Here is a 13,315-nt window from a genome sequence, read left to right as displayed (position 1 = left end):
GCGTGCAGGTGAGAAAAACCAATAGGCAAAACTCTAAAAACAATTTTACCAGAAACAGAAATTTAGATCTTGTAAACATCTTACATGCGAATTCTTTCTACTACCTATCAAGACAACATGTGTTTGATCATAATACATATATTCAAACCAGATATATTTGCAGACTCCTTGCTTCCATCTAAATACAGCGTGGTTTTATCTACAAACGGAGGAAATAAAAAATATCTATTCCTTTAATCTAATCTCTTTAATCTTATCATTTTGTCTTTTAACGAAGTACATATTTTTGGCAAAGATTAAAATCAAACAAGGCGAAAGAAGATTCCCCTGTCTGACACCCCAGTGGACCTCAAATCAGCTAGTATAATGACCATTATTTTAACTGATACACGGGTGTAGTGATGCGGTTGTAAAACATTTTAACCCACTGTGTCAGCTGCAGTCCAAAACGTTAAGAACATTCCTATGACAGACCATAGATGTGTATCTATGGACAGACCAGGATATACTATCAAAGGCTTTAAGAAAACCAATCATCAACTAAAGTCCATGCATATCATGTTCTTCAGGATAAACAAGGTTATCATATAGTTGACGGATTTTTTCACCAAAACATCTGCCGGCTTTGAGAAAACCCTTTGTAGACCCCCCCCTCCCAAGCCTAAAAAATAAACAAGTCGCGTAAGGCGAAATTACTACATTTAGTCAAGCTGTGGAACTCACAGAATGAAACTGAACGTAGTCCGCCGCTAGTGCAAAAGGCAGTGAAAGTGACGAGCCTGTTTGGCGCGGTAGCGATTGCGCTGTGCTTCATAGCACGCTTTACTGTACCTCTCTTCGTTTTAACTCTCTGAGCGTGTTTTTAATCCAAACATATCATATCTATATGTTTTTGGAATCAGGAACCGACAAGGAATAAGATGAAATAGTTTTTAAAACGATTTCGGAAATTTAATTTTGATCATAATTTTTATATTTTTAATTTTCAGAGCTTGTTTTTAATCCAAATATAACATATGTATATGTTTTTGGAATCAGAAAATGACGAAGAATAAGATGAAATTGTTTTTGGATCGTTTAATAAAAAAAATAATTTTGATTAGAAGTTTCCGATTTTTAATGACCAAACTCACTCATTAGTTTTTAAGCCATGCAATACCAAACCCCGGCTTTTGTCGAAGATTGCTTTGCCAAAATTTCAATCAATTTAATTGAAAAATGAGGGTGTGACAGTGCCGCCTCAACTTTTACAAAAAGCCGGATATGACGTCATCAAAGGTATTTATCGAAAAAAAGAAAAAAACGTCCGGGGATATCATACCCAGGAACTCTCATGTCAAATTTCATAAAGATCGGCCCAGCAGTTTAGTCTGAATCGCTCTACACACACACACAGACAGACAGACAGACAGACAGACAGACACACACACACACACATATACCACGACCCTCGTCTCGATTCCCCCCTCTATGTTTAAACATTTAGTCAAAACTTGACTAAATGTAGAAAGAGAAAATAAAAACAAGTCGCGTAAGGCGAAAATACAATATTTAGTCAAGTAGCTGCCATTTTTCAGCAAGACCGTATACTCGTAGCATCGTCAGTCCACCGCTCATGGCAAAGGCAGTGAAATTGACAAGAAGAGCGGGGTAGTAGTTGCGCTAAGAAGGATAGCACGCTTTTCTGTACCTCTCTTTGTTTTAACTTTCTGAGCGTGTTTTTAATCCAAACATATCATATCTATATGTTTTTGGAATCAGGAACCGACAAGGAATAAGATGAAAGTGTTTTTAAATTGATTTGGACAATTTAATTTTGATAATAATTTTTATATATTTAATTTTCAGAGCTTGTTTTGAATCCGAATATAACATATTTATATGTTTTTGGAATCAGAAAATGATGGAGATTAAGATAAACGTAAATTTGGATCGTTTTATAAATTTTTATTTTTTTTTACAATTTTCCGATTTTTAATGACCAAAGTCATTAATTAATTTTTAAGCCACCAAGCTGAAATGCAATACCGAACCCCGGGCTTCGTCGAAGATTACTTGACCAAAATTTCAACCAATTTGGTTGAAAAATGAGGGCGTGACAGTGCCGCCTCAACTTTCACGAAAAGCCGGATATGACGTCATCAAAGACATTTATCAAAAAAATGAAAAAAACGTTCGGGCATTTCATACCCAGGAACTCTCATGTCAAATTTCGTAAAGATCGGTCCAGTAGTTTAGTCTGAATCGCTCTACACACAGACACACACAGACAGACGCACATACACCATACCCTCGTTTCGATTCCCCCTCGATGTTAAAATATTTAGTCAAAACTTGACTAAATATAAAAAGAGAAAATAAAAAAAAGAGAAAAAAAAAAAGAAAAAAATTGGAAAATAAAGAAAAACCGATGGCTCAGATTGCACCACATTGCTACATTTTACCTGTTCTTTATCATTTTTTTCTCGGGGGGGGGGGGGGGGGGGGACGGGGCATGCCCCCGGAACCTCCCTAGGAGCCGTCCTTTGTCTTCTGTTGTCGGTTACGGAAAGTAGTTGGGTAATTTGTTGGCTCAGGTTGCACCAGATCGGTCATTTATCCTTGTTTTGCCCCCGGTGTAACACGAAATTTTTACTCCACGAAAAATTTACTCCGGAGTAAATATTTCGTACGAAATTCTTACTCCGAGTACACTTTTCGTACGAGAAAAGAACTCCCCAAGGCACGAAAAAATTACTCCCTCCACGAAATTTTTACTCCCCATTTTTTTTACTTCCACAAAAAATCTCGTACGCGGCAAAAATGGGATGCGGGCGAAGGGATAATGCCAATAAGTGATCTCGCGCAAACGAATGTCGCGCTACCCTCCCCGGCTCCACTCCTTCCACCACCAAGACTAACAGGGGACAAGGGAGTATAAATTTCGTACACCTGACATGGGAAGTTAAATTGCTCGTGTTGGGGTGAAGTAATTTATTCGTTATTTATTCGTCAGGGGAGTAACATTTTTATACAAAATGTTTACTCGGAACTCACCTGTCTTGGGTAGTAATTTTCTCGTGCAATGGGGGAGTGCTTTTTTCGTAAATGGAGTAACATTTTCGTACGAAATGTTTACTCCGGAGTAAAAATCTCGTGGGAGTAATTTTCTCGTGTTACACCGGCATGCCCCTGGGCCCCTATGAGGTTCGTACGCTTCGCGCCCTCAACTAAACGCTTCACTCGTCATCGAATTGTCCCAAAAATAAATTTGGAACCCCCCCCCCCCCCCCCCCCCCCCCCCCCCTTAAAAATGATGTGATCCGCCCCTGACAACCCTTGAGCTATAACTGCTGTACCACGTGACCTCCGCTTCACGTCACACACAACCACGGCAAGACAGAGACGAAGAAGGAAGAAGAAAAATACACAAATGTCACCTTTGAATTTTACATTATCGAGGCAGCAGAAGGCATTTTTACACAATAGTGCAGCGACAGTGATTGCATGTCAGGGCCGGACTAGAGGGGGGGGGGGGGGGGGGGGGGTTACAGGGGTTGCGCAACCCCCCTCCCCCCCTGGCTTAAGCATGTACCTCCCAAACGCATTTTTTTCAGGCAAATTTGCTGTCGAATTTACCTTTTTCTTTCAAGGAGAGGCTTCCTTTCCCTCCAGAAACATCAACAAGTCGCGTAAGGCGAAAATACAACATTTAGTCAAGTAGCTGTCGAACTCACAGAATGAAACTGAACGCAATGCCATTTTTCAGCAAGACCGTATACTTGTAGCATCGTCAGTCCACCGCTCATGGCAAAGGCAGTGAAATTGACAAGAAGAGCGGGGTAGTAGTTGCGCTAAGAAGGATAGCACGCTTTTCTGTACCTCTCTTTGTTTTAACTTTCTGAGCGTGTTTTTAATCCAAACATATCATATCTATATGTTTTTGGAATCAGGAACCGACAAGAAATAAGATGAAAGTGTTTTTAAATTGATTTGGACAATTTAATTTTGATAATAATTTTTATATATTTAATTTTCAGAGCTTGTTTTTCATCCAAATATAACATATTTATATGTTTTTGGAATCAGAAAATGATGGAGAATACGATGAACGTAAATTTGGATCGTTTTATAAAAAATTTTTTTTTTACAATTTTCAGATTTTTAATGACCAAAGTCATTAATTAATTTTTAAGCCACCAAGCTGATATGCAATACCGAAGTCCGGGCTTTGTCGGAGATTACTTGACCAAAATTTCAATCAATTTGGTTGAAAAATGAGAGCGTGACAGTGCCGCCTCAACTTTCACGAAAAGCCGGATATGACGTCATCAAAGACATTTATCGAAAAAAAGAAAAAAAACGTCCGGGGATATCATACCCAGAAACTCTCATGTCAAATTTCATAAAGATCGGTCCAGTAGTTTAGTCTGAATCGCTCTACACACACACACACACACACACAGACAGACACACACACACACACACACACACACACACGCACATACACCACGACCCTCGTTTCGATTCCCCCTCGATGTTAAAATATTTAGTCAAAACTTGACTAAATGTAAAAAGCAGAATTCTCACTATGCGCGCGGTACATTTCTAGAATCGCGTAGCGCAAAGTTGGAATTCTTACAATGGCGGCCATTGTTGGAATTCCAACAAAGCGCAGGTCATTTCAGGAACAGCGCCGATCACGATATGAGTTGCAACATTTCTTGTTGGAGTGATTTCCCTTGACTGATGTGTTGACAGATTTGCAACAGCTTCAACAAGGCAAGATGGACAAGGAATTTGCAGAAACGCTGGCATATTTTCGCGATAATGCCGCCGATCTTAGGCAGCTAGGCAAAGAATGGGGCCTCAGCGAAAACGAAATCAAAGAATGCATCGAACGAGCTATGTCGGTCGTCCCCAAAGACCTGCCCCGACCAGAAACAACTGCATCCAGAACGACACGTCTGAAGTTCGCTGCTCGTCGGTCATGGCCCAAGATACGGATTCTCCTGTGGATTGCCGGTCTGTTGGCGGTGCTGATTGGAATCGGAGCTCTGGCTTTGCAGAACGATGAGATTGATCATCGCTTTGTTCAGTTCATAAGTCCTTTGCTGTATCCCGTCACTCGGGGTCTGCGCCTCGTCACAGTACCACTGCATGACATGTTTAATCTATATGGTAAGCCATGTTTGGATCAACCCGTATGGTTTTTCGATTTAGCCCCATATTAGGTTCGCTACACTCGATCAATAACAACAACGGTTTTTTCAGTACGTGAAGTCACTTTTACAGGGCTATTTTGAGAGAAAGCTATGGGTTGTTCATTTGCAAAAAATATGTGGCAGAGGACGTAACATGTAGCGAAGAATAATGGCGGGCAGGTTGTATTTTAATTTTCGGATGCTTTTGCTGCGGAATTTCAGGCGTCAACGGATTTTTCTGAACAAATCCTCATTGCTTTGCTTAATTTGTTCAAGCAAGGTGTGGATTTCAACTTCACTAAAATTTCCGCCGCGGTTCTTTGGAGCTTCCATCTTCGACAACGTGATAAAGAACAAAACTAATACTGTCTTATGTAATCAAACACAACATCTTGACGTAAACTACCCAAAAAGAAAGAAATCTCCGTATCGCCGAGACTAATAGACTTCCATACATGTAGGCTTTTGACGTCATTAGTTAGACGGGACTTCCCGGGCTTACCCCTTCTCTTAAAATGCCCTCAGCGTTGGCTCTTTACGTATTAATTTTGTTAATCCGCAAACGACTAGGCATGCATAATGACCACCAAGTTACGCATTTGCGGAGCTACGGAATACGTAGGCTTTACAAGTTCGTAACTCCATGCAGAACCTAATTTATGTGCGCTACCGACAAGACATTAGCCAATGGTCTGCTCACAACTTGTGTTCTCGCATATATATGTGCCAATAATGAAATGTAAAAAAAAAGAAATTGTATTACCATACATGTATGCAAATCATCGTTCATATGTGTACTGGTTTTATTTTTATTTTTGTGTAGTTAGTGGTACTTGCAGACCAGCAACAGCTATATATATGGTGCATGTATGGTATTCCCTATTTTCCTTAAAAAGTAAAGCAGTACTTCCCATATCTAAATTTTTGTTTTAAATTATGTGTTCCATTAATTATAAGCATAGTAGACTAGTGCAATATGTTGTGTTATTGTTATGTTTCAGAGTATTACTTGAGGGACTGCTTTGTGCGCAACCCCCTCTTCAATGAAGAATCCATGTTAGGCGACCACATCTGTGAGAACTGCAACAATGTGACTGCAGCAATGCAGTTTACAGCTGGTACTCTCGAACAGGGCCCTATTCCTTTTGCCGCCTTCACCGAACCTTTACTGATCAAGGTATTTATTGTAACCTTGCTAGTGCACAGTATTGGGACATCTGTATGAGACAGTGGCAAAAGATCGTGTTAAGGCTATATTGAAGTAGGCTATATTGAAATCCCGGCTATATTGAAGAATTTTTCAGGTCCCGGCTGAAGCTCTACTTTTTCTTTGTTAAAAAATGTTGGCTACATTGAAGTCGGCTATATTGAAATCCCGGCTATATTGAAACAAAAATTCAGCCCACGGGACGTTTTTACCTGGCTATATTAAATGTTTGCTCCAAAGATTTGTTTAACTTTTTACATTTAGTCAAGTTTTGACTAAATGTTTTAACATAGAGGGGGAATCGAGACGAGGGTCGTGGTGTATGTGTGTGTGTGTGTGTGTGTGTGTGTGTGTGTATGTGTGTGCGCGTGTGTGTGTGTGTGTCTGTCTGTGTGTGTGTCTGTGCGTGTGTGTGTGTAGAGCAATTCAGACCAAACTACTGGACCGATCTATATGAAAATTTACATGAGAGTTCCTGGGAATGACATCCCCGGACGTTTTTTTTCTTTTTTTCGATAAATGTCTTTGATGACGTCATATCCGGCTTTTTGTAAAAGTTGAGGCGGCACTGTCACACCCTCATTTTTCAATCAAATTGATTGAAATTTTGGCCAAGCAATCTTCGACGAAGGCCGGACTTTGGTATTGCATTTCAGCTTGGTGGCTTAAACATTAATTAATGACTTTGGTTATTAAAAATCTGAAAATTAAAAAAAATATATATATATATAAAACGATCTAAAGTTACGTTCATCTTATTCTTCATCATTTCCTGATTCCAAAAACATATAAATATGTTATTTTTGGATTAAAAACAAGCTCTGAAAATTAAAAATATAAAAATTATGATCAAAATTAAATTTTCGAAATCAATTTAAAAACACTTTCATCTTATTCCTTGTCGGTTCCTGATTCCAAAAACATATAGATATGATATGTTTGGATTAAAAACACGCTCAGAAAGTTAAAACGAAGAGAGGTACAGTAAAGCGTGCTATGAAGCACAGCGCAACCGCTACCGCGCCAAACAGGCTCGTCACTTTCACTGCCTTTTGCACTAGCGGCGGACTACGTTCAGTTTCATTCTGTGAGTTCCACAGCTTGACTAAATGTAGTAATTTCGCCTCACGCGACTTGTTATTTTTAAGAACAATGACTGTGCGGGCGTCAAATGATATGACACGCCTCTGTCAGCGCAATCAGTTGAGGAACGGGAAGTTAAACAAGTTACCCCCACTGTTCATCACTGTGTCGTATGATTAATGTGTCGTGTTGTGTGATGTGTGCAGTCAGTAGTGAGGGGGGGGGGGGGGGGAGGAAGAAGAGAAGGTTCAAAAGTTACTCCCGCTTCTCTTTACTGTGTTGTATGATCGATGTGTTGTGAATTCTGATGTGTGCAGAGTGGGGGGGGGGGGGCAGGTGGAAGAAGAGCAGGTACACAAGTTACTCCCACTGTTGATCACTGAGTCGTATGATTGATGTAAACAGCGCTGGTAACTTGTGTACATCCTCCTCTCCCCACCCCCCCTTCCTTTTTTAGCACTGCGTATCGGACCTGCACATCTTAGGGACTTTGCTTGTTCATTTGTTCTTTTGTCTGTTTATTTTTGTGTGACAAATGCTTCATTTGGCGTCGATCTGATACTGTGAATGGCTCTGTGGGTGTGTGTGTGTAAGGGAGGGGGGGCGTGCGTGAGTGTGTGTCCGTGTGTGTGTGTGTGCAGAAAAAAGCAAGGAGGCTCGAAGAACAATTTTAACAGCCAACAGGTGAAAGATTAATGGGAATATATCTCACATCAAACCAATGTGTGGACACGGAAATAAGAACGTATAGTGAAAAAAAGTTCGGTTATATTGAATTTCTGAAGGAACAAGGAGGGAAATTCAATATAACCGAGAATTGCCTATATTGAAGTTCCGGCTATATTGAAGGTCTTCCCGGGTCCCGTGCCACTTCAATATAGCCGGGTTTCACTGTAGATTAAAAAAAAGAGTAGGTAGGTAGGTAGTACACTTTTTTGTGTGAAAAGCTCTCAAGTACAGTAAGCTGGCCGTATTTTCTTATATAATATTAGTGTGTATGGGTGTGTGTCTGTATCTTTTCCTGTACAAAAAAAAAATGCACGGAAAAAAAGTTCAAGGTCGGCAGAAAAAAATAGAGTAGAATGTAGATCAGGTCACTGTAACCACACTTCCATTTTCACTTAATGAAATTTTATTATGAAAAATATTCTGATGAAAATTAATATGAAAAATGACTTAATTATTTTCTGCAAACACAGTCCATGGGATACATCAAGCTGATAACTCAGTGCAAAAATAACTGTCCGGCTGTGTCACCATATTGAGGGCAGTTACAATGTGAGATGCATCAGTTGAAAAAAAATGAGTTGGAAAACGGGAGGTGTAGTTATTGGGAGGAGTCGTTTCTTTGAGGTTTTACTGTACCTGCAACTGCCGAGCCCAGCCATCTTAGCTCTCCAAAACTGTTTTGACTGTATGAGGATGCTTTTGGAAATCACATTATCTCTTTGTTTCCTTGCAGGGCAAAGGGCCCCTGGTGACCTTTGAGACCTTTCAAAGCATCCTGTCCAAGAACCCTTTTGTGAAGCAGCACATGTTGGGAATATCAACAAACCTCAAGTGGGCCGCACAGGTCACAGATCTGCTGGAAGATGGAGTAAAAGAAAAACTTGTTGCACAGCCAGACTTCCATTTCTTTTGGTAAGAATAATTTTGTAATTTTGAAATAAGTACATGCTTTTTGTTGTTTGAGTTAGTTTTGTTTTCATTCAAAGTTGTTGTAATCATGGTCTAAAATGGTTTTGATCTTTAAGTTTGTTCTTTTGAGCTGACATTATTTTCCTTTGACATGAAAAAAACCCCAGTAAATGTGGTAGAAGTCAGACTGTTTTGAATCAGATAAGGTACAGCTCTTCTATCAATTGTTTGTTGGCAGCGTGTACAGTGATGAATTTGGATATTAACCCTTAGGCTGGTTGTCGCGACATATGTCGCGCTACTTTACATATACTGTCACCTGGTTGTCACGACATATGTCGCGCTACTGGCTCAGTCTGTTTGGTCGGTTCCGATTACCTCCCATGGATGCGAAAACCTATATGACCGTGTGTTTTTTTTTCTCTCTGTTAATTCATCAGTGGCTATGTAACATGTGTTACAGAATTGCACCAGTGTAAAGGTTAAGATGTGTGCATCAGCAGCACCAGTCTGCAAAGCACTGGTCCTCAGTATCTTCGATGCACTCTAAATACAGACGTCCGTCTCTGAAAACACTGACGTTGCTGAACATCTAATGGACAAAGTTTTACAACATAATATGGCCACTTGATATTTTCTCCTCTGTCAGTGCTGACATAACTTACCTCTGTGTGTACAGGTTGTCAAAACAGGCTTCCATCAGCCAGGTCATGAGGAAGGTCTTTCCCAGACCAGATTTGCTGGAGACTAAAGCGGAGGTGGCTATCAAGAAACACATATTCCTCACAGGACCCAAAGCTAAAAGTTTCCACCTGGTGAGTGAGATAGTTACTGTTGGGTGCATAACTTGCAACAAAAATTAAACAGCAAAAATGTAACAGACCAAATTGTCTGCTTGTGGAGTGTAGATTAGCTTTACTTAGCAACATTGACAATGTGGTTTGCGAAATTTGTTGCTAGAGGAGTGAACAATAATTATTTCTTTTGCTAATGCTAATATTGTGGTTTGCTTTACACTGTGCCAGCTGCGAATTGTGTCATTGCGGTGCTAAGAGGACCTGACTGTTGTGTTTCGTTAAGATAGTTGGCATTTATGTGGTTGTCTTGAGCGACTGTTCATTTTGGTAAACAATAGGTTTCTCCTTTTGTGTGCCAGCCGCCCAGTATGATGGCTTCCTACAAGTACAAGTGGTACGCCCAGGGCTCAGGGTCCTCGGAGGTCACACTAAGTCCTCCAAGTACATGTGGCAGCGACTGTCCACCTGTTACTGTCACCCTGGAGGCGCAAGACCTATGTATGTATCAAGAACCTGGATTTTTTTTTCTCTCTTCTTGGCGATGGTTGTAGTGGCGAATGGCTGGGGGTGAGCGCAGGGGTTGTGTGTGTGTGTGGGGGGGGGGGGGGGTGGATTGATAATGATGTAGCCAACAGCAGCCTCACTGTAACCTTGTCTAAGAAGAAAATCAAACATGGCTTTTTTGCCTTTTGAATTTCTTTCTGTAAATCTGGTGAATTCTTATGAGTAGCAAACAGTTTAACTGAATACTAAGCAATATATAAGCAAACAAAAGCTCTGTTCATCCAAGTATGTAACATCAAATACAAATGAGTAAAAGGGGAACTTAAAATTAAGCCCAAACTAACACAGACGAGTTGAGAAAATTTCTTTCAGTTTCATATTGCTTGTGTTAAAATTGTCAGTACCTGTAGTGTTTCAAAACCATATCAATGTACATCAGTCCCGTCCTTAAAAAAATAAACACGTTATGACTTTGTGGATACATGTTTTTTATTGCAGATGTATCATCTTCAAACATTTTCTTGTCTTGTCTGTTGCAGTGGTGTACAACTGCAAGACATACGCCGCTGAAGTGAAGCCATTAGAGGCTGACATCAGCATCAGCTTCCTGGGCTCCTTCAATCCAAACGACAATACGATTTAGGAACAAGATGAGGAGGACGAATTGTAGATTTGAAAATATCGAAGGAACAGTTTTTGTTCACTGTCTTGAACCAGCTGGCGTTTATCCAACTAAGTCTTTGATAATAAGTGTCTGTCAATGCGATCATTATTTCTACGTGTCTTAATTATGATGATTACTGTTTCCGCTGTCTATTTGTTAAACCTCGAGAAGCAGAAAAAAGATGGCATTTTTGCTGGGGATTTAAGATGTTACCTTCAGGTTGGATAGAAGCATCCTGAACTCAGGTCAACATGAGTTCGGCTCATTCTCTCCCTGACAGGATGCCTTGAGTTTCTTTGTCTGGCAAGGAAACCGATTTTTTTTTTTTACATATTTAGAGCTTTTTGTAATGTATTATTGATATAAGCAGATTCGTGATCGTCTATAATGATTTTTCATGGTGTTTTGTAATTTTTGAATTACAAAGGAATTGATATGTAAGACAGTTTCAAGCGAGCTATTTTTCGCGGCTGTATTTACTGTGCAAACAACTCTAAATGTGGCAAAAGTGTCACGTAATATCCACCGTTTGGTTTCGGCGCTCACTGGAGCAGACGATTTTTTCTGTAACCAGTTGACAGTGATGAAACCATATATTACGGTCTCCTTCCGGCAGCAGTCCCAAAATTTCGACTTGTTTTGACCTTAGAACGATGTCTTTATCATAACTGTGAAGAACAGAACGGAGATCACTGTCGAAGCCGGCCAATCTGCAATCATTTTCGTCTCACTGAGCACTGATCTAAATTTGAGATCAGTGTTCGCGAAAAACATATGGGAGATAACTCTGTATTCGTGTTTTGATAGATTCGCATTGGACTGTAGCGTCCTGTCACAGAGACAACTGGCAATAGCCGTGGAGCGATGCTTATCAGAATGGGATAGAAGTACATGTACATTTATAAAAGGAATCTGGAATAATTTATGTTGGCAGTTTTAAGCACCAAAACAAGAGTATTGACACTTACTGTAAAACCAGTCTTGTTTCTAAAGAATGAAATATATATATAAACTTCACTTATCAAGTTTATAAAGTCACATTTTACCTCCCAGTTGATTGCATGGAGCAGAATAAAGTACGTACAATTCACTCAGATTTACTGTGTTTTGTGTGTATTTTTTGCAGTGATAAAGCAGACATTGTTTCTGTTTAGTGTGGTATTTAATACATGTATCTTCTTACAGTCTTCCTACTATGACATTAACAATGCAGCCATACATATTCACATTAACAGATAAGGATCAACATGGTTGGTCATTGCTTTGAGGGTAACTGTTATCTTTCTTAGATGTGAACTTTTGTAATGCATATAAAACTGTACAAAATGTATTGCACAAGCATGCCAAAAATTCCACATTCGCATGTGTGCACACACACACACACACACACACACACACACACACACACACACACACACACACAATGCTTATCACACACTTCAATTTTACAAATGTATACTCTTCAAAAAAAGTTCGGGACCGGTCAAAAATTTATCAGTTTTCAATGCTGAGGCATGTTGCTACAGTGCATTATTTTGTTAGTGTGAAGTCTACAGGAGATGAAGCAGGTCAACCTAGTCAAAACGCTTCACTTTCGATTTCCACATCTTATCGGATACATGCTGATAAGAGAAAACCCATGACGTCTATGATTCTTCCAGTATATGTATCTAGTGCATCAAACCCAAATAAGGAAATGATGGTGTATGCGCTTTTGGATACCATGTCTGACACAACCTTTGTCGTTAACTCTGTTGTAGAGGAACTCGAAGCTCCAGTCCAAACCGCAAATCTAGTGCTCACCACCATGACAGATGACAGGGCACCCATCAGTTGTAAAAGAGTCCGGAATCTCAGAATCAGAGGGATCTCTTCAAACGAGTCGATCAAACTGCCTTCAGCTTACACCAGAGAGAACATTTCGATAAAAGATGACAATATCCCTACTAAGGAGACCGTGCTGCAGTATGCTCACTTGAAACATCTGCACCAAGTCATGCCCACGAAACAAGATTGCCCTGTTGGACTGTTAATCAGCTACAACTGTTCAGCAGCCCTCATGCCAAAACAAGTTGTACAAAGCGAAGCAGATCGAAACTAGGTTTGGATGGAGCGTCATCGGAGGCCGTTGTGAACACGACTCGTTCGACAGTAACTGTTTCGGAAACTCTCACCACGACATCTTGAAGGAAGTTTACAACCAGAAGGAAGTTGAAACAGTGGCTCACGTGTATCGGAC

General features: G+C 40.1%; 1 protein-coding gene across 1 annotated transcript; it reads left to right on the top strand.

The window, feature by feature from the left end:
• Positions 1-4,716: 4,716 nt before the first annotated feature.
• LOC138983712 (uncharacterized) lies at positions 4,717-12,172 on the top strand. Its single transcript, XM_070357019.1, has 6 exons — positions 4,717-5,160; positions 6,185-6,360; positions 8,936-9,114; positions 9,791-9,926; positions 10,268-10,406; positions 10,952-12,172. Exons 1-6 carry the CDS (start codon positions 4,767-4,769, stop codon positions 11,053-11,055), a joined length of 1,128 nt encoding a protein of 375 aa, XP_070213120.1. The 5' UTR covers positions 4,717-4,766; the 3' UTR covers positions 11,056-12,172.
• Positions 12,173-13,315: the final 1,143 nt, after the last annotated feature.

This window comes from Littorina saxatilis, linkage group LG13 (assembly GCF_037325665.1).
Source record: "Littorina saxatilis isolate snail1 linkage group LG13, US_GU_Lsax_2.0, whole genome shotgun sequence".
Lineage (NCBI taxonomy): Eukaryota > Metazoa > Mollusca > Gastropoda > Littorinimorpha > Littorinidae > Littorina > Littorina saxatilis.
This window is presented reverse-complemented; position numbering and strand designations above follow the sequence as displayed.

Bases quoted from the DNA above. Each gene is read 5' to 3' on its own strand.
- LOC138983712 (XM_070357019.1), top strand. From the start codon at position 4,767: ATGGACAAGGAATTTGCAGAAACGCTGGCATATTTTCGCGATAATGCC. The intron at 6,361-8,935 runs GTATTTATTGTA...GTTTCCTTGCAG, and splicing joins CCGAACCTTTACTGATCAAG to GGCAAAGGGCCCCTGGTGAC. The intron at 9,927-10,267 runs GTGAGTGAGATA...TTTGTGTGCCAG, and splicing joins AAGCTAAAAGTTTCCACCTG to CCGCCCAGTATGATGGCTTC.